The sequence below is a fragment of the Procambarus clarkii genome, chromosome 23 (assembly GCF_040958095.1).
Source record: "Procambarus clarkii isolate CNS0578487 chromosome 23, FALCON_Pclarkii_2.0, whole genome shotgun sequence".
NCBI lineage: Eukaryota > Metazoa > Arthropoda > Malacostraca > Decapoda > Cambaridae > Procambarus > Procambarus clarkii.
The window spans coordinates 26,167,880-26,190,823 of record NC_091172.1 but is presented as its reverse complement, the minus strand read 5'-3'; the positions used below and the strand labels follow the sequence as shown (position 1 = coordinate 26,190,823).

At 38.0% G+C, this 22,944-nt stretch overlaps 1 protein-coding gene and 1 long non-coding RNA gene across 6 annotated transcripts in view; one reads left to right on the top strand and one right to left on the bottom strand.

The window, feature by feature from the left end:
- LOC123763919 (cytokine receptor) overlaps nt 1–22,944 on the bottom strand; it is a 254,826-nt gene that overhangs the window by 50,111 nt on the left and 181,771 nt on the right. For all 5 annotated transcript variants that reach the window (XM_069329998.1, XM_069329999.1, XM_069330000.1 and 2 more), the window contains 3 exons: nt 22,356–22,482; nt 18,329–18,466; nt 17,275–17,427 (listed from right to left, as the gene is read on the bottom strand). In XM_069329998.1, coding sequence (XP_069186099.1) covers nt 17,275–17,427; nt 18,329–18,466; nt 22,356–22,482 — 418 coding nt within the window. The remainder of the gene's footprint in view (nt 1–17,274; nt 17,428–18,328; nt 18,467–22,355; nt 22,483–22,944) is intronic.
- LOC123763920 (uncharacterized) lies at nt 442–5,875 on the top strand. Its single transcript, XR_011229445.1, has 2 exons — nt 442–974; nt 3,533–5,875. It is a non-coding gene; the product is annotated as an uncharacterized lncRNA (long non-coding RNA).

Genomic DNA, 22,944 nt, shown 5'->3' with positions numbered 1-22,944 from the left:
GAGGGGAGGAGGGAGGGAGGGGAGGAGGGAGGGAGGGGAGGAGGGAGGGAGGGGAGGAGGGAGGGAGGGGAGGAGGGAGGGAGGGGAGGAGGGAGGGAGGGGAGGAGGGAGAGAAGGGAGGAAGGAGAGAAGGGGGCGAAGATGGAGGGAAGGAGGGAGAGAGGGAGCGGGCCTGGCGCCCGGTTGCGTGTAACACAGCTCGGAGTGTAAGCGCTGAGCAACACGTGCGTGCCGACTAGTAAACAATAACTTCAACTGTAATCCTCCCCTACCCATATACCTTAACCTTCAACTCCCCTCTATTTTGTCTTATTCAGCAGCTAGACACAACTTAATAGCTTTCCTCAAACTAATAACTGCGATGGAGGCAAATAAGAGGACAAAATAGGGAGTTCGGCACCTGGGCGCGCGAGTGAGGGGTCGGGAGGTCAGCCGGGCCTCAATCGGCAGCCGACTGCTGGAGAGGAAGGACGGATTGAAGGGCGGTCCAGCATCCCCTACACCACCATCTCCGCTGCTTCAACAGTCCTTCTTCCCGATATCAAAACGGATTTTGATGTTTTTTTGTATTATTTGTAATTGTGACATTAGTTATTAGGGAAGTGATTGTGGTGACGGGTCATTTTCGCGTAAAAGAAACGATCAGTGGCAAATTTGCGCGCGCCCTTCACACTTAAACCCAACGTTTAAGAATTTGCTGAAAAAGTGATGATAATGCTTGAGTGAAAGCTTGGACCGTATGTGAGTACTGACGAGTATTATTTTCCCCGTGTGGTGACATGACCAACGACACACGGAACTGGACTCCCAAGTCAACGCTACCGTGCTTAGCCCATTCCAGTTTTCCAGCGAGACTTTGTTCATATTTTCGGTATACAAAGTCGTACTTTAAAACGCCAAATACGTGCAGGACCAGCATCGCTATCCTCACGTTCACTCATTTGCTCGAAACGCTTTGCGTGCTGTACAACTAAGTAAGAACTCTTATATAAATTTATTTGTTATACTGTCGCTATTTGTATACTCTTATCTCCTGCCCTTATAACAACAATAAATGCATTTGTTAACATTTGGTCTAAAACTTTGCTTTCTATCACTATAACAAATTTGTATTATTATCTGGCTCATCGATAATATTTTCGTAATTGAAGTGGAATACAAAATGTTACATCTCTGAGGAATGGCGAGTACACGTGGCGAAGCTGTGACAGGCGCACCATAACTGTACTGGTGGCATGTGTGCACTCTACACACCTGTCGTTCCCTTCCAACCCTGTCACAACGTCCCGTACGCATACCATCCCACACACCTGGCTACAAGCCTATTGTGTTCACGGTACCGACGCGGCTACAAGTATTATGTTCATGGTACCGACGGGGCTACAAGTATTATGTTCACGGTACCGACGGGGCTACAAGTATTATGTTCACGGTACCGACGGGGCTACAAGTAGTGTGTTCACGGTACCGACGGGGCTACAAGTAGTGTGTTCACGGTACCGACGGGGCTACAAGTAGTGTGTTCACGGTACCGACGCGGCTACAAGTAGTGTGTTCACGGTACCGACGCGGCTACAAGTAGTGTGTTCACAGTACCGACGCGGCTACAAGTAGTGTGTTCACAGTACCGACATGGCAACAAGTACAGTACCGTGTTCAAGGTGCAGTAGTACTGGCATACAAGTGCCCTGTTCTAGGTACTGTACTACTTGTAGTCACAAGTACAGTGTTCAAGGTCCTACTTGCAGCCATAATTACCACTGACAGCCGCAGGTATATACTGTTTTGTGTTCACGGTATCACTGGTAGGTTATTGGCGAGATGAGGCTCTTCTGAATGCCATTCCTCCAAAATATTAAACAAGTGCTGTAACTTATTCTTGCCTGCGCATTTCAAATATAGCCATTGGAAAAAATTATCGTAAGCTTCTAGACTACAAGGCAGGGTACACTTCACTGAATAGTATTCAGTAGTCGCCTATTTTTTCTACTTTTATTTTTCCCCCAGACAGGATGTAAATTTACAATATTAGCTTCCTACTTTTCAAACTTGCTCTAGTTGCCATGTTGATGATGAAACCACCACTACTAGGGTCCTTCAACACAATGTTACATCAACACAACCTAGAAATATTTACCTTTCAGAAAAGCACTTGTCTGCCTACTTTACTATAAGTGACGACCTCTCAATGTCACAGGGGAGCAAGCACTACCCACATAACCCAACACGGCACTTACATCACACAGCATCAGCCCAATGTGGCCAATTAATTAAACCTTACCCCTAGTCCTCTTGTCCCATTTTATCTTCGTTTTACACCACCTGTAATCCCACTTACCAAACCCTTAATTTGGTAAAATATTTCTCACACACACACACACACACACACACACACACACACACACACACACACACGAGTGTTTGTAAGTTTCCTACATATATTGCTGGATTCAAAGTAATAAGCACAAAAGCAGCACTAATGAGAATAGCCACCTCAAACAACATGAAGACTTACCTGCACTGGATACAAGTCACAGTGTACACAAGACAATTGCTCAATGGATTTTGAAACCTAACTCGACCCAACCTAACCTAAGCCAACATAGACCAATACTGTATAGCCTAACCTATGCTAATACATCTAACAACATATACGGTTTTAACAAACAGAAAATGAGCTTTGTCCAATTTTCTTGTGTACAAAATGACCATATCCCCACGATTCTTGCCTTGTGATACACATGGATAATTATACTGTACCTTAAAATAATCTGAAAAACACATGAACATACCTGTATAGAACATAAACTGCAGACAAAAAATTAGCTGCAAATACTGTACTACAAATCAACAAGCAGAATAATAAAATATAAATATGACCTTAACAAAATAGTCAATGGTGGATTTGCCATGTGCCCTTGCAATATTAATCATTTTGATTTATGTAATGAACATACATATATGGAAAACATATATAAAGCACTACCACATTATTGATTCCATTGAACTACACAGCCTGCACATATTTTATTGATACTACATCTTTTGACACTACACAATTACCAAAATTCCTAAAAATAATGAAATTAAATGTTGTAATTTTTTTTGCACACAAAAAAATAAGTCTAGATTAAAAACCACACACTATTTAAATGATTATTGTAGTAAGACGACCAGGGATGGTACGAGTCCAGCAGAGCAAAAGGCATTTATTTTATGTATAAAAGATAACATGATCTGTAACTATGCCTGTACAATTATCAAATAATTAATCGGTTAATAAACAAAACTTTATGTACAGTAGTACAATTTTTTGTTACATGTTTAATATCAAATCAAATTCCCCTCAACTAAAACTTGCTACACCCCTCCCTTTAGGAATTACAGTATTTTTAAATTGCAGGGTCGAGTTTCATCCTTGCAGTTCCTTGCACCCACACTGAAAATTTAAGTTACATTATCTTTCAGTTGCTATCCTTATACTGTACTGCGGGAAATGTGGAATTTCACATCAACTCTTTAACATCGGCAGATGGTTACCGAGGCTCAAACTATGCAACCGCGAGAAGGGGCGAGACAACCATGTAGCAGCAAGAGGTGAGACACAACCAGATAGTGGTGAGACACAACTGTGTAGCGGTGAGAGGTGAGAGGCAACTGTGAAGTGGTTTGAAGCGAGAGAACTGTGTAGGAGAGTGATAATTGTGTACCAGTGAGAGATGAGACAGCTGTGTAGCGCCGAGAGGCAATTGTGTAGCGCTGAGAGGCAAATGTGTAGTGGCAAGAGAGAATTGTGTAGCAGTGAGAGGTGAGAGACAACTATGTAGTTACGAGAGTTGAGAGAGAACTGTCTCATGGGTGAATGGTAATTCTTCATTGCTTCTAAAATTCAAGTCTACAAGTAATATTTCTGTATATAAACAAACTGAAAGAAGTGTGATTTATTTCAGCCCTCCTGCCAGTGAGATCTTGCATTATTTTCACTTCCCCATCCCCTTCCCTTCTGATATTAATAAATGACAAATTGGAATGTTGCCATTGCATCCAGACTTCTTAGATCAAATTTTGCTTGAGTGGGACATTGCTGTACAGCAAATTTTTACAGTACATGCACTATACTTGTGTATAGTGTGTATGTGCATGCTGTACATGTATACATATTATCTATACAGTATGTATATTCTATGTATAATTTGTCTTGACCAGTAATATAATTTTCATGTAAATTTTAAACAAATTCATTCCGACTTCCATTTTATACAAAATTTTATGCAGATACAGGTACGAGTTTGTGTACTGGCAATGTCAAATTCTCAACGTCAGTATGTGGGATATGTTGAGGGTGCATATATCAATTGTGTTGTAATGAGCAAGTGAGAGTCAATTTAAGGCTCATTAAAGGAACAGAAATTTAAAACGTGCATCAGTAGTAGGGTGTAGTCGTGAGGAAACACACTGGACTGCACTGAATACTTTTGGAGAGCATCGTTTGGAAGACTGAAGAGCTAAAAAAGGTGGGATATGAGAAACTGTAGGTGGTGCAGGATGTTATATGTACATTTGCAGCTAAAAAAATTGTGATGGTATAAATATTGGAGTGACAATTGAAATGTTCTAGCCTCGGAGTATGAAAAGAGCAGTACTTGAGGTTATCTTGAGTTGATTTCGGGGCTTTAGTGTCCCCACGGCCCGGTCCTTGACCAGGCCTCCACCCCCAGGAAGCAGCCCGTGACAGCTGACTAACACCCAGGTACCTATTTACTGCTAGGTAACAGGGGCATTCAGGGTGAAAGAAACTTTGCCCATTTGTTTCTGCCTCGTGCGGGAATCGAACCCGCGCCACAGAATTACGAGTCCTGCGCGCTATCCACCAGGCTACGAGGCCCCCCTTACAGTACAGTATACAGTATCTAGATGTTTAAATATTTTGAAATTACAATTTGAACGAATAGAAACCCCTCAAAGAAAGCAAGTCATTCAATAATATGCATGGGAAGTTAGGATATCTGGCTACAGTGTATTATATCTCACAAAATCTGCTTTAAAGCTTTTAATTTAACCCCCATTCACCTTTAACTATGAAGTTTTATTTACAAATGCCAAAATATTTAAGGCTCATTAAAGAATTATTTCTGTTCTAAAGGGCATCTAGACGTAACTAACTACGGTATTGCTGATTATGTACTGTATTTCCCAAAATGGGAAATACTGTACACTGTACTGTACTTTAAGTTAATACTTTACTATGGGATTAAGTTGGATTGGGTGGTTATAAATAGGAGTTGCCTCGTATGGGCCAATATGCCTTCTGCAGTTAATTGACCAGACTACACACTAGAAGGTGAAGGGACGACCACGTTTCGGTCCGTCCTGGACCATTTTCAAGTCGATTATGAATGGTCCAGGACGGACCGAAACGTCGTCGTCCCTTCACCTTCTAGTGTGTGGTCTGGTCAACATACTTTAGCCATGTTATTGTGACTCATCGCCTGCTTCTGAAGTTACCCTTATTCTTATGTTCTTATGTTCTATCTAGCTGGCTCTTTGCTCATTTACCATTTAATAATTAAATTATGACTTAATACGATAATGCATTTCTTATCTGTAATTATTTTATTCAAAATTGTTACTAATGTACTATTCAGTAACAGTTCTATGTATTACTGAATAGAACTATGTTATGTTATGTAACATAACATATACTGAATAAATGTTATGTACAATGGTAATGTATATAACATTACCATTTTGACATTATGGAATATGAATCCCGAGTTCTACATTTATTATGTTCCAACCTGTCATGAGATCTAATGTATTTTTAAAGTTTAATAAAGATTTTTACTGGATAATTATTTCAAGTAGATTTATCTAATGCTAGCTGTATTTTTTCTTCCCGTACCGTGTTTCACTTTTACCAACAACAATGAGTTTAAATGAACAAATCCACAAGGGCCGTGACGAGGCTTCAAACCTGCGTTCAAGAGCATCCAAAGTGTATTACATCCCAAGAAAAGTGTTACACATTAAAACAGTGTAATGTGAGTTTCCCGACTGCTTCATCATTCTAACATTCCCCACCCCAAGCCTGGAATTTATGGCTTAGAAGAGCTCCTAGTGTGGTCCCCATGTTCCTTCGAAACCTGTGGTCTTTAGAATCAGTTTTTTATTGTGAAAAATGAAGGTAAGCATATCATGGGAGAGTGCTATCGACGCTTTCAATTTAGCTACTGCTGCAAATCAAAATAAAATCATTGCTAACAAGCAGAGCCCACGAGCTGGAATCCCATATGGTCAATGATCTTCCTTGGGTCAAATTGGGAAGCCATGCAAAGTTTACTTTAATTCCATTCAACAGTGTCTGAATTCACAGTGGTCTGAAAGACAGACTGTGGGATCTACATTTATATACTGTAGTGTACTGTATTGTAGAGCAGTGGTTCCCAACCAGTGGGTCATGACACCCTTGGGGAAGGTGTCTTGAATATTAGAAAATAGGCCTGTGGACAAAAAGATTGGGAACGACTACTGTAGAGTACAAGTGTTTCGAGCCTTTTTGAAAGGTTGAAAATTGTGATAAAATGTGTTACTTAACATCGATAAACTAACTTTAAAGGCAAGATTTTCTGTTTTAAAGCCCAATCAATTTTAGGAACCTTAAAATATCTTGGGCTTCATTTCAATATAATGTCGAGAGTTGCTAAGGATCTTATCACGTTACCAAGATGTTCAGTGCAAGTGCTAGCAGCAGGTTTTCCATTGTGGTCTTCAACTAAATCTGCTCTTTTCAACAGCAGTTTAAAGTTTAAAATGCACTCATACAATGTTAATTTTGTTATAACCAAGTAATGAAAATTTGAATATTACCAACAAACATTTGGAAGTGACATGAAGTACTGTAGAATGAAAAAATGAATACTTAAAGAGTATTTCAGCTGTGATAGTTACATTTAACATATCTGTCATTTTTACAAACTTAGTCAAAGATCATCAGCATCATATGATTGTGTGGTAACCAGGTGAAAACCTGTTTAAATAAATAAGCAACAGTTGTAGGTGAACTTATCATTCTGAAGAACACGGTAAATTCGGTACTGTACTTATATTTTGTAATTAAATTTAATGCATAATAAAGCCACTAATGCAATTCCACACCTTATAAAATTATTAAAGATGTAAAGTGTTGTAAATAATTGGGCAATATTCCAAAATAATAAATAATTTCATGCAGCAGCAAGTAATTTATCATCCACTTGAAGCCCTTCCTCATTCACACATACACTTTCACAGCCTATCCACCACCATGATGTTGCTTTTGTCCACACACTCATTTTTAGCAGTTTTCTCTCGTGCAAAAATATGACTAATAACTAATCTATGTAAATTGTTATCACTCAATGTTAAGATAACTGCGCCATCTGTTGCAGCAAATACAGGACTATAATTACACTCAAGTCTCATATTTTTCTTTAATTATCTTATCTTGAGCTCCTTTATGACTCCACCCATAAACAGTACAGTACACACAACAACCAACCATGAAGGCATCACAGAACCGTGGCTTACACCATCATTATCAAACTACTTAATCGTTACACTTACAACCAATACATAGTCTCTACAGCTTTCATAAAGGCCCCTTGGAGAATTCAACAGAACTATAAACTTAACATGCTCATAACTCTCCAAGAATCCATCTATTAAGTATCATATGCTTTCTCCAACTTCCTAAAGGCCCTGTAACACCTTGCATGCCTTCTCCACCAAGCTGTTTCACTTCAGAGATCTCATCCACACAACCTCTTCCACCATGGAAATAACTTTTTCTCCATTGACAAAATTTCTAAATTATTTCCTTCGCTCTTCCTATCATGTCAAACACTTTAATTTACCCATTTCACTTTGTGGACTAATATTTTTCTTCAAGAGTGCAATCAAAACTTTTTCTAGTAATCTGGTGTGTACTACACGTCTTTTGGTATTTCCTACACGTACGGAACAGTGTCCTTTTGTTGGTTTTCAAAGTCCAAAATTTAGTAATGATAATTCAATGTGTCAGGGGACAGGAAGCCGGTGTATATACCCATGTTAGGGTATATACCCTATATATCTCTATCGAGGTACCCCCCCCCTCCAGGTCAAACTAGTGACCCTCCCCAGGATGCAATCCCACAACAAACTGATTCCTGGGTACCTATTTACTGCTAGATGAACAAGGCATTAGGTGATGGGAAACACCCAACCATTTTTGTCCCATGTGGGATTTAAACCCAGAATTCCCAATTATGGATCAAGAAGGAACCCTACTGCATTACTGGACATGCTTCAAAACCACCACCTATTCAAGTTCATCATTTCCACACATCTTAATACAAAGATGACAGCCACACTAATTATATATTACACAGAATTGTAAATGTTGACCATTCCATCATATTAATTTCCACAAGAAATCCAAGATAAGGAGTTCCTCAACATGGCTCCAGCAAGGTAAGGAATGCATTGGTGGATATCCAGAGATGTAAGTATATGGAGTTCTCCGACATATTCAGCGAGATGAGGATAAGGGGCTTCTTGGCGTATCTCTACTTAGATAAGGATTACCCAGATTAACGATTGACAATTTCAAAAGATTTTACTCCTGCAGCCTTCCTTGGCAATTTGCCTACTCTGAGAGGCTGTTTGTCTTTGTAGTCCTATGGCTCTCACAGTCATCACAGCCAGGCTGATCTGGTAACTCCAACAGAAACCTATCTAATTCTCTTGAAAGCTTGCACCGATGTTCCCCCGACATTTCTTATAATTGTTGGCAGAAGATTGAGGAGTTGTGGGCCTTTGATGTTTACAGGGTGTTTTCGAATCTTGTTTATAAGACCTCGACTTTTCACTGCATTTATTTTGCACTTCCCATCAAATTTCTCACTACAATCTGTTTTAATTTTACTGTGTTGGTTTGGAACCTAACCTTCCAGTACCTTCCAGGCATATATTACAATATACAGTATCTCTCTTGCCTTCATTCCAAGAAGTACAAGTTGAGTTCTTTTGCAAGTGTCCCAGTAACTTGTAGTGCTTTACTGGTTCTATATGTGCAACAAAGGATCTCTGCACACTTTCATGCTCTGCAATCTTACCCGCCTTGAAGGGAGACATGAGGACTGAACAACGCTCCATTCGAGATACCTGGAGTGGGTTGTGAGAGGACTTTCACTCCCCATGCCTAGCCTGGAGACAGGTTTTTTCTTGTGATAACTTGGTCCAAAAGGTTGTTGCTTAGAGCAGCCACCAGGCCAACACTGGTATGGCATTCCTTGTTTGGAAGGTTCTCCTTATCACCCTATCATTTTCCTGGCTGTTGCAATGTTCACTTTACTGTGGTCTATAAATGATTTACATAATACCTTCTGACATTATTATTTCAAGGTTTTTGAGCCACTTCTTGCTATGACATTAACAGACTTCTGTATCCTGTATATCTTTTATGGTTTAAGTTTTTTACCATACCAAAGTAATTGGAATTTATCCCTGTTGAATGCCATTACTTTCCACTGCCCATTGGAAAAGCTTGTCAAAATCAGATTGTAATTTTTCTGTATCTTTCCCAGAGCCTTTTTTCATGCACATTTTTGTGTCATCGGCAAAGGCTTGTATTCCTAAGTCTTCAATGAGGACGTGGGAATAACAGTGCAAGGACTGTACTGTCACTCTTTGTAATCTGTTATAAATTTACAGTCCACCTCCCTACTGCACCCTTGGCTTTTATTTTATGGTCTATTTTATGGGCTATTATTCCATGGTCAAATTTATTAAATAAATTTGCAAATCTGTGCATACAATAGTTACATTTTGGTTTGCTTCTAGTGCCCCTGTAACTTTGTCAGTGATCAAGTACTTGTGAAAGACAAGAGCTTCTTGCACAAGGGGTGCCTTGGCAGGTGTCCACCGAGACAAGGGGTGCCTTGGCAGGTGTCCACCGAGATAAAGGGGTGCCTTGGCAGGTGTCCACCGAGATAACAAAGGCTTCCTATGCAGATATTCATTATCACGAAGATAAAGGGTTGCTAGGTAAGTATGCAGTTAAATAAGGCTAAGAGGTTACTTGGCAGGTATTCAGTAAGATATGGGAAAGGGGTCTTGGTAAGTATTCAGGAAGACCAAGGGGAAAGTGAAGAGAAACAAATCTTCAAGAAGAGAATCAAAGAAAATTATTAAGAAAACAAATTCTAACAAAATTGCCAGCAAGCATTTGAAGATGGAGCAGTAGAATAGTACTAGGAAATATGTACGATGGAGAACAAACGATAACCATTTGGAGAAGTGACACAAGTTGTACTTTTTCAACAGTACTCCTACCATTAGTAGGCCAACATTTAAAGTTTTCAAGGCATTACTGAATTACACGACTGACTTTTTGTTACAAGTTAATTCAATTATATATTAATACAAGTAATACAAAGTTTGCATGCTCTATTAATGATGAATTTTCATACTACAGCCAAGACGAAAACAGCCAAGGTTTCCATAACAGCCAAGATAATTGTCTAATCAACTGGTCTTCAAAATTTGGCATCCACCTATGGCCTAAGCTCATACAAGCTCAAGTCAATCCATTTTCTTTAGTTATTTCTGTTCTGCTGACAGAAGTGTTATCAAGTGAATTAACTGATAATCAAAATAACCTTCACTTAGTAATGTGCACAAGTGTGCACAAGAGTCCACAAAGGAGAGAAAAACGAAAATAATCTGAGTGCTTTCGTGATTTAACACACTTTCAAGGAGTAGAGTGATGATACATGAGTGTGGGCTGATATAACACTCACACCTCAGGAAATTCAGAAACAAACGTGATATCAAATAATAGAAGCGACCCAAGAATAGGCCTAACTGCAGTTTCATTCACACTCCTAGGGATAAGCTATGCAGCTGTATTTCCCATTAGTATGGGTCTGTGCCTATGTCACTTCTATTACTTATATAATATTTGTTTCTGAATTTACTCGGGTGTGAGGCTTATACACGCCCACATCCATGTATAATCTGTCTACTATATATCTTGAGAAGGCATTAAACCAGAAAAGTGCTCTACTTATAGTATTTTAGTTTGATTTCTCCTCAGTGGACACTTATGCATAACTGAATCATGTGTCTGATTATTCTTGCACCTAGCACTGTATATAAATAAGACTTGTATTTTTAACACTTTTATATATGAAGCATTATATAGCACTAAAGCATACAACAGTGAACAGAACAAATCTGTAGTTGTTATATAATTACACAGCAACCCCATGTAATTAAGAAAGCACAACCAAGCACAAATTCTGAAGGTCTTTTCTAAACATGAATATTTGATACACATTTCATTTATATTAAATAACCACTAATATATATCTGCACACATTTAAAGCAAACAGTGGGACTAAAAGCTAAATTTTGTTCACATATTTCCTCAACAGACTACAGAACTCCATACAATTAAAATTAAATAATGTAGCATGAGTAACTACAATAGTACACTGATCAAGTGGGAAGAATACAGTAGTTCATTATATTTAATTTTCCAATAATGCGTAGTTTTATCAGTTCATATTCAAAGGTTTAAAGAACCTTAAGCAATAAAATTACTGAATAATGAACATACAATAAGAAGTTTAAGATTTTCAAACATTAAAGAAGCCATTACACATGGAGGACATTTCTTGACAAAGGTTGAGCAGGTGCAAAACACCTGCCGTTTCCCATCTTCCTTAATAACTAACTGAAGCAAGAAAGTTTAGCAGAGTTACACCCTAGAGCGATCCCATTAATGGCATAACACTGGCAAATCCACCATTGGCACAAAACATCAGAAATTCATATTATAAATATGTATATAATCTAGTTATTTTATCTCTCTAAAACACATGCACAGAAAACAGTGTTCATTCAATTTTCCACTAACACATGAAGACGATCCCATAAAAAGTATCAAACATTAGCATAACAGTGAATACTGTAAATGTCCAGCAAACTGCACGCATCTAGTGTCCTAAGCAGTCTAGAGCCGGATACAGCAATTCACATCACTGCCCTTAATCAAACGCTTCTTTGTTAAACCTGAAGTAACTTCCCACAATCTTCATTAGCTTCCAAAAAGCAATCAGCGCAATCCTTCACTTAATATTTTTACTTACATCTAATGATTATCTACTAAAACAGAAGAATATTAAGGACCTTGAGAATCTACCAATACAAACCATCACAATTAGTTGGTAACAGCAATAATTACAGTACTCAAGTTGCATTAACATTGTTTTCTATATTGGACAAGTGTCCATCAGTCATATTATAATATCCACAAAGATCAGGATGTGCTTGTCTACTCTGCCATTTAGCTAGCTAGCACTACTAATAACTCTCAATTTCTCAAGTTGTCATTATTATTGTACAAATTCATACCATTTCATGGAAGACTTCCAAGGGAAAAGTTTTTCTTAAAATATTAAATCTTGTGGTGCGACACACTGATAATTTATCTGCATGTATAAATGTGTACGTGGGTGTATGGTTATGGATTTACTTTCTTTGACTCAAGGGATCAGAGCTATGCTCAATGGGGACCTGTGCTCTTTAATTTATAACAAGTATTTGTCGAAGGCAGTGTGACTAGCAGGGTTAAGTTGCAAGAGCATTCCTACATACAGTACAACACATGCTGTGGCGTTAGTCCATTTACACAGTGATCGTTATCATCAGACACTGATCATGGTCAGAATGACATACACTTGGCAGGTGTATGAGTATGAGGGTTGGACCTAAATGTCTGTACATCAACCTATCAGTCTATTATGGGTAAAAAAAAAAACTTAGAAATTGAAAAATCTTTGTTTATCCACTCAGCCAGTGGTTCTCAATCATTTTTGTCCCATACACCCTTTTCATTAAATGTCAGAATGTCATTCACCCCTTTCCAAGCCTGATTTGAAAGCATTTCCACAGTGAAATGTTTATCTTTATTTTTAATTTAATCTGTGACATACTATAAAGTGTGTGATATTCTGTACATTAGAGAATCTGAAGAATTATAGTTTGAAGAAAGATTGATATTCCAAAAGTTTGAGTCTACTGTCCAAATTCCCTCCCCCCCCCCCCCCCCCAAAAAAAAATTTTTTTTTTACCCCAGTTGAGAAAGCTGAGAAATGGATGAATCTTCCAGTGATTTTGGCACACACTACTAGCTCTTGGCTCTTGTTTTAAATACCACTTTATTTGTGAAGAAGCACTTCCTATCATTTTTGCTAAACCATTTTCTTGCAGTTCTGCCTCCTGATGGCTTAAAAATATTCTGTATTTATTCATCTTTTCATAATCTTGTATGAGGTTACCCTGGAAATTTCCTGCTAGTACTGCAGCTATGTACATTTCATTACAGTAATGTCAAATCTCCTAGTTAGCGCCCACACTCTCCTAGAGCCGAGTCCTACCATCTACCATTCTTTATGAAGAAAGTCCTTATATTTTCTACATTTTTGCACATTTGCAAATGTGCCAACTTTTTATGCCCTTTTCTGACTTTAGAAACTTTTCTTACGGTCTTCTTAATGCCTTCAGGAAAAATTATTTAATTTATAATATTTATGTCCTCTTTTGTATTTAAATTTTGGCAGATTCAGACTCAGAGATTGGCAGATTCTTTTCTCATAACTATTGTGATCATATTGCATGTTGTTGTCCTCTTATAATGCTGTTTATTTTAGTTCCCATGTCCTATTCTCATAACTTTTCTTATATATAGTACCTATTTTTTTCCTTCATATTTTTGGACCTTTTTAATTTTCTTCTTGTGCTATACCAACAGAAAATTAAACAGGTACCAATGCAAATGAGGAGTCACAATAACGTGACTGAAAAATGTTGACCAAACCACACACGAGAAAGTGAAGAGACGACGACGTTTCGGTTCATCCTGGACCATTATCAAGTCGATTGTCGACGACTGAAACGTCGTCGTCTCTACACTTTCTAGTGTGTGGTTTGGTCAACAAAAAGGTACCAAGATATGCTACGAGGCAGGTACTAGAAATACTGGCAAGACAAATGAGGTGTGTGTGTATTCATGTTCGAGTGTGTGAGAAAGCGTGCACATCATATATAAACCAAAACTCCTAAATTACAGTATTCACTATACATAAATCTAGTAAGATACTGAATAATATCATATAGTACACAGCACTCATGTCAATTGTTTCCTGCATATTGAGCTCTCATTTCTGTAACCCTACCTAGCAAGAAATCACGAGCTACATCCTACTCCAAACATTATGCATATTGCCTTCATTCAAAAAAATAATCTTCAATACACTTGTTGCATCTTACTATGCAGTGTCTAAGATTTAGGAGGCACAGCTTCTGTGTTTGGACCGACTGTTGGGTTTGCTGACAGTGTACTCTCTGACTGTTCTTCATGGTGCGATATAGTCTCTGCCTCATTCTGTAGCCAAGGTGTACCAGTAGAGGTTATGCCGTCATCCTCCAGAGGATGTGAATTGGTAGTCATTGAAACTCCTGTGCTCTCTGGAGTCAAGGACTGATCACCTGGTCTAGTTGAATTTACTTCCTCTGAAGTTTGGCTCTGAATTGAATTGTGTGTCCAATACTCTGAATGGGAAGATTGAGTATGTGTGGAATAATTACTTTTCAACAAATCACTGGTCACCGGAGAAAGTGTTACTTCATCGCTAGTTGTTTCAGTACCCATGATGTATGTTTCACTTAAGTTTTCAATGTCTGTAGTATATTCTGACAGTAATACATGTGATGTAGAAGCAAGTACTGTGGCCTCAGTTATAACCTGCCCCCGTGTTTGTTCCTCAGTTGAGTGAAGCTCTTCAGCAGTATATTCTGCTTGTACATAAACACCATCAGTTTTATTTACTGAACTTTGGTCAACAGAAGGTTCATCTATTATAGCAGAAGTTGCCAATCTGCTATTATTGGCCAGGATTTCCTCTGCTGCCAAATTAGTACTGGTACTATCATTAGCATGTATTTTCAGAACAGGTTGTGGGGATTTTGCATCCCCATGCACCAGGTGATTCAGAGACACAGATTCCTCTTCTACACTGCCTTCTTCAGCATTGTCTAAGATTGCATTTCCACTATGAAATATTTTCCCCACCAGACTATACAAACTCTCATTCCCTTGAAATTTTATTTCAAATCCTCCATTCTCTGAAGTGTTTATGTACATTTTAATGTTTTTGGCCTCCAATAGACCCCTGAATGGGCATTCAGACTGACGATGAGTGTTGTGTTGACCCTTGGCATTTAAGAAAGTGTTTTTATCAGATTCTTCTCCATTTATAATAATAGGCTTCAAATTTAGCCTCGAAATAGTATTATTGGAAACAGAAACTTCATTAATCTCTTCAGATGGCGAGTGTGCTATTGGAATTGTGCGTTTGTTAGTTAAGTGAGGAACAATGTTGTCAACATCTCCATTAAATGAAGAACCCATGAACTGTAAGTGGTATATTATGGAAGCTGAAGCTGTAGGCCAAGAAGTTTCCATAATTTGTTGACCTTCCATATCCTTCTCCTTTGAATTATCACTTGTTTGTGGCTCCTCTACTGTTTCTTTAACTATTACTACATTTCTTTTTTCATTGTCTAGCAGTACCTCATTAGTATTACCATTCATTACTTCTACTCGCGTATCGGCACCACTGCTCTCATCCATATTTTGGCTTGTAAGAGTGTATAAAGAATGTCTTCCTTGAAGAAAATCCGTAAGAGACAACCGACTGTTGGGTACAGCTTGTATTGGTCCAACAGATGAAGTCTCGGGACTTTCATGGGAATGCACTACTCCTGTCCCCTTTCCTACATCGTCTCGAAGTACTACAGGAGTGACAGTACCATTAGACTCTAAGAGTTCTGAGTGAAGGTCTCCAAGAACCCGTGATCTATTGTCTATCGGCTCTACTGTTTCTTTAACAGATGATGCACTAGTTGTGTGTGCCTTATTCTCCATGCTTGTATAATGAGAAGCAACAATAACCGAGGAGTTTTCATGAAAAACATTAATAGGTGAAGTTTCTTTTACAGCATGTGTTTGATCTTCTGCAATTGTATGGCTATGAATTAAAGAAATGTTGCGAACAGTTTGATTTTCTGGAACAGTAACAGCATAATTTTGGCTGCGTTCAGGGGTGTGTTGTTCTAGAGCATCACTATCAATCATAGATTCTGCATCAGCCTCGGAATCACCACCCATGCTTACATTTGCTACACTGTTTTTGATTACATGCTCAATTTCTGATCCACCCGATACACTCTCATGAACATGTGCGTGATGGTAAATACTCTGCAGGAGATCATGAAACTCCCCATGACCTTTTATATTTAATTTAAACCCATCACTGGAGGTGCTAAAATTAACTTCCACTCCTTTTGCTTTCATAAGCTCAATCAGAGGACAATTTGCATTTGAATTACCAATTTTTGAATAATCTGGTATTTCCTGACTTGTAATGTCCTGATATTTTGCTTTGTGTTCATTAGATTGTCTAGCAGTACTAGGATTTTTTTGGTGATACAAGACCTGATATGCCTTATGTTTATCCTGAGACATAAGATCGGTGGGATTACCGTCTTCCAGCAGAACTCTATTCTTCGAGGATAAAGAGGAGTCAAAACTGTACGGTGGCAATGGTGCCGTGGATGACAGTGAAGACTGTATACGGCCCTTCAATGGAGTATAGTTATCAATAATATTATTATCAATACTATTCATATTATCAAGCTGACCAGCATTCCTGTTTAATAAAAATGGATTTCCAATGCCATTGATTGTATGTAATTCTTCCCTGTTATAAGCAGCATTCACCTGTTGCTTATTATTTCCCCCTATTCTATTAGCATACCATGCATTATATCTCCTCTTGTTACCTTCCTCCACTGGTTGTATTGCGACATCCCTACTAGTCACAGGCACCCCATTGCTATTAAATGACCACTTCTTGTCATTCACTCTATTACCTATGAGTGTCTGCCTAATGTTTACAGTATCAGGAACTATCTGTTCCATATTCATTCCTCTTAGGCCATCATTCAAAACAGGATCCTGTGCTTGCACTAAACTGTAAGTATTCAACAATGGATTTTGCTGATTACCAACATAGGGAATTCTCAGGAAGTTAAAGATTGTGCTGTACTGATTGCTTGGTGGAAGCTGAACTAATACAGTATGTAGATTAATGGAAATGCTAGGAACACGATCATATCTGTAACTACCTGGTATATGGCAAGTGATCTTCTTCTCCTTCCATGGCCCAGTCAGTTGTTTGCCATCCTCATCTATGCTGATGGCACGAATGTTAATATTGATTTCCTCTTGGTGCTCTGTACATGTAATATTCATATCTTTAAAGTTGGCTGCTAATTGACCTGGAAAAGAAAAAAATATTCTTTTAATTGGGCTCTGTCCGAGTTCAATACAGTAAATATCAAATATACATTAGTATACCTTTCCTCTGTCACAAAAGAGGTAGTACATACCAAATATTAGTATGCTGAATATCCAGTACAGTATTATGATTTTAAAAACATTCACAGTCAAACTTTGCTAAAGATCACTCACTCTCTCAGCATTTTCTATTTAGCTTTACTCATGTTACTCTTCAATAACTACATTAAAGCAGGCGTGGTGGTAGGCTTGCAAGGAAGATATACAAGAGTGAAGCACAGAGGGCAAGGCTGGCAGGAAGACACCACTCCAGGGACAGGGAATGTGAAGGATTACACACAAGACCGGTCTCATCATGCCATGCCATTAGATGCAAATACAATTTTGCAACCTGCACAGAGGCTTCTCTCCACCAGCTGCCCTCTTAAAGTTAACTTCATCAAGAACACAGCATCACAAATTAATAGACAGGTACTCTTTACCAAAATATTAAGACATTAAGATGATATTTTAATCCCCTATTTAAGCATTACATGCAAGTCTTGCAATATCACTTACACAATTTCCCTCTTCTTTCTCAGCTAAATTCCATAACACTCAAGAATAATACTGACATAATATTGAATATCAGCAAAATATAGTTTTAATGGCTTCCCCATCATTTGTGGGAGGAGCACTATCATAATAAACTACCTTTTTGCTTATTTTTTTAAAACTACAGTTACTGATTATAACCAAATATACCAGTATCCTACTTTGGCATTACAGTACTGTATATGCCACTCACTGATATTGTCCATAACATAGTATCTAGTGTCAATAATACAAGAAATTGGTAATGCTTGTCAATTATGAGCAAGTGTCGTTGATTTGCCACCTTACCTGGTGCAGAAATATACTTGTGCTCTGTGCCATTCATTCTGTAATGTAGCTCAAAAGAACAATCTGGGGCATTGCATTCATCATGTTCCCATTCCAGTTGCTGATCTTCCTGGTCTATGCTCTCAATCTTGCCAGGAGCTGAAAAGGAAAGCATCATTCCAATTACAGTATATACAGTAGCCAAGTTATTTAATGCTCGAGTTAGTTTTCGGAGCAACTACTGGAAAAAATGAATATATTTTCACATGTATCCCAAAATATGGAGCCCAGATTCCACAAATATGAAGACTAAACCACACACCAGAAGATGAGGAGGAGACAACGTTTCGGTCCGTCCGAGATTATTTTAAAGTCGATTGTGATGGGATCGAGGGAGACACATGTATTAAGTAAGGCAAGAGAGGGGCAAGGAAAAAATTCCTAGAGGAAGGCAAGAGCAAGGGTGAAAAGTACAGATGGGATGGGGGTAATAATGGGGTGCAAAGACTATGGGCATACCATAGAAAAGTGTACCAATCCTCACTGTAAGGTCAGCAGTGAAAATAAGCCTAAATCACCTCCTAAAATTCATAAGTGTCTCAAGCAGTGTTCTAAAATTCATAAGTGTTTCGCCACTTGGCAGTGAAGCTCACTGTCAAGCAGCGAAGCTCACTGCCAAGTAAAAATTACCAAGTGGGAAAGATTAACAATCACTAGCTAGTGGAAAATATTAATAATCACTGCCAAGTGGATTAAAGATTAAATCATCACTGCCAAGTGGATTAAAGATTAAATCATCACTACCAAGTAGAGTAAAGATTAAATCATCACTAGCAAGTGACACAGCGAACTAATCATTGTTACCGAGACAAGTAAAGATTTCAGGAGCCAAACAAATATAATTTAAACAAAATATTTTACTCTGGACCAAATAAAAATAGCTACTTAACCTGCCAATCAAAAGGTCAATACTCAGGATTATATATAATTTTTAGTGGATATAATAACAAGTACAAGTAATCTGGTGTATATAAATACAAGTACTGTATTGTTAAAAGATCTGCATGTCATTCTCATATCGAGAGAGAGTGAGGACACCAGGAAGAGCGAATGGTCCAGTTCAGATATACTGTATGTTAGTACTGAAAGATGATGCTATGGATGTCGAGCAGCCTTATGGGTAACAGCAACGAGTAAATGGATCACTAATGTTCTTAATTTAGGTAAATGACCTTCTGGAGGAGGCTAGAGTGTTAGTGTTGTTGTTGTTGATGCTAATCTGATGAGAAGCATAAGGGCCAGTGGAGACCATGATGCTACAGGAACACCTGGATACGGTGCATGAATCGCCAGCCAAATGACTACCAAAATTTTATGATTTAAAACAAAGCAATAAGGTTTGGAAGAGGGGAGACAAGACCATTAGGACAATATGTTTTATGAGAGAAGCAGTTACAGGTGTCAAAATGGTAAAGAGAACCTATACAAGAGTGGATGCAACACCAGCCTTAACACAAGAGGCAAGGTATTAATATCACCTTGCCACTGATGTATACAAGACTAGCAAACATAATGACGGTTTTAGAATAACCTGACCAAAATCCTTCGGAATATTATACACAGCACATATTGACCAGTTCCAGATTATACAGCTCCATCATGGAACCCACACTTGGTAAAACACAAGCAGAAAATTTAGGTGATCAAAATATTTGCCACAAGAGTGTTACAAGAGACGAGAAATGAGCTGTGAAAATAGGCCAAGTGAAAAAACAAAAACAAAGAAAAGAGACATTGGAAGAGAGAAATGGCAATATAAGCATAACATACAAGATTCTGAGGGGGAACAGAGAACATGGACAGTATGTTTTTGAGGTGAGATAATCTTAGGTGGACAACTTCAGCTTAGGGGGCACAGGTGGAAGTTGAAAAAACAGATGACCAGAGAAATCTAAGGAAATACTTGTGCGCAGTGAGTGATAAATGAGTGGGATGACATTGAGCCAGGTGGTGGTGTCAGTTTCAACATCTATAAGGCAAGGTTCTGAAGCTGGATCTTACTCCCTATAGACACAACTAGGTAAACAACTAGGTGAGTACAGATGGCTGCACCCTAGGAAACCACCACCACCACACAATTGTAAAATGTTAACAGAAGTAGTTCAGCCATTTAAAAGAAATTCTCTACTGCTGTTATTATTAATAATAATATTATTATTATTATTATTATTATTATTATTATTATTATTATTATTATTATTATTATTATTATGTATTTGCTACTACAGTGCTTTACTAATACTCCTACACTGTTTTACTTATATATAGTATCACCAAAAACTGCAAACCAATTGTTTTTTAATCTATGTATAAAAATTTGTTTGTTTTACACTGCTGTACACCTGTTCAGTCAAGCCATAAGTGTAAAAATTTGTATAAGTTATGAAAAAATTTCTATTCTATTCTATGAAGATGTAAATTCTAGTTTCTCTACATTCTAATAAGTACAAGAACATTAGACACCTTAAAGCTGCACAGCCTGTGCAAATCACAATACTGTATATACACAAAAGACTAAATCAAATGATAAACCTGAATTATAGAGCCTAAACCTAAACTAAGAGCCTAAACCCCAGGCTCTAATGTTTAAATACTTGAATTATTCCAAAAGTTCTGCAAACCTTCAGGTTTACCATTTGATATTTTATGTTAAATGGCCTAAACCTGGACTAAATTAAATAAATAGCTGACCACAACCCAAATGCACCAGGGCAATGGGTTGAACAAGTTGGTAAATACTCTCCCTTGCTTTTGTGGGGTGGTGGTACAGCACTAAGCTTTGTGGTGTGGTGGCACAGCACTCGGCTTTATCGTGTGGTGGTACAACACTCGGCTTTATCGTGTGGTGGTACAACACTCGGCTTTATCGTGTGGTGGTACAACACTCGGCTTTATCGTGTGGTGGTACAACACTCGGCTTTATCGTGTGGTGGTACAGCACTCGGCTTTATCGTGTGGTGGTACAGCACTCGGCTTTGGGGTGTGGTGGTACAGCACTCGGCTTTGTACCACACGAGTGCAGTTTCTAGCCTCAGCCAGGGCGTTTGGAATTTTCAAGTACAAAAGACTAAAAGCAGCCACCATGAAACACTGGTAAATTAAATTAATTGAACAATGGGACAGGATGGATTACGCTCAAATAGAAGCATGCAGAAAACTAATCTGAATTTAAGCCATAACATATAAAAGTAAGCTTCCATTCATGTTCGACACGTGGCTCAAGAATCAATTTTTTCAAATGAATGCACAGACTTTCATATAAACTAACTTACCAATGCAGTCAAATAAATATTAAAAATATAGATGAACACACTAAACTGCAATGTTACAAGTTAACTACTGTACCTGAGGAAAGAGGTACATATTGCAGAACTAATAACTAGGAAAAGAATATGAACATTATTTAAACGACTTGATAAATACAGTGGAACCTCGAGTGACGAGCGGCTCCATCTACGAGCATTTCGAGTAACGAGCGAGCCACTCGCTGAAAATTTGTCTCGATTGACGAGTTTCCGCTCTATTAACGAGAAAACCACGTGGTGCTTCCTAGCGTTCCCGCTGGTTTTCGCAAATTTTCGGACACCTCCAAACATGCAAATAATTTTTTTTTTAAGATTCTAATGATGCTGGGATGTAAAGGGGTGACTGCTGTAATGTTGCAAAGTATTGAATTTTTTTTAAATAAAAATTAAAAAAAAAAAAATTGAAAAAAGAACAAATGTCATAAACGTTCGTTCAGTGTATGTCAGGTAGGCTGCTCCATTATTTATACAAATCGAATATCAAATTGATGTTTTTTGCTGGTCTCCACTGTATAGAACATATTTAACATTTATATAGAATGGCTAAGGAATAAACACAGTATCTTCTATTTAGTAAAATTTGGTCTCACAGAATTATTGTACTTTTAAAGACACTCGACACCACATTCAATCAATGTACCAAGTACCTAGCAATGTTCATAAAAATATTTTACAACACTCACTTCCAATCCTTGTCCTCACATCAAGAGAAGCGGCTGCTTCACCACACAATTCAGATTTTTCCCCTTTTGAACAGGGTATAACTTTGAACTCGTATTTTGTGAAGGGTTCTAAGTCTGTCACATTGTACTGAAAATAAGGAAAGTTAATACGTTAAAATTCATTACTCTTCCTTTAATATCTGTAATCATGAAATTTGACACATTGAAGATGCATTTATTTATAGTGTTTCATTTAGCTGGCTAACTGAAAGGTCACGCACTGAAGATTTAAGTGTTTTAGTCTTATAAAAAGTATCTCGTAACATTAACAATCTTGTAAGTACAGCATTTTGTCATTTTAATTTCTTCAATATGATTATTAATACTGTATATATTTTTTGTACTGTGCTTTAACTATCCTCTTACAATTAGTATTATATACCATTGCAAAAATAAATGTATTAATATTATTGTTTCAGCCGACAAACCTAAACTCCCCAAGCACACACTATTGAATGTGCCTGGGGCGTCCAGGACTGTGCCTGGGGCGTCCAGGACTGTGCCTGGATGCCCTAGGCACAATGGGGTTCAATCCCCTTGCACAGCCTCA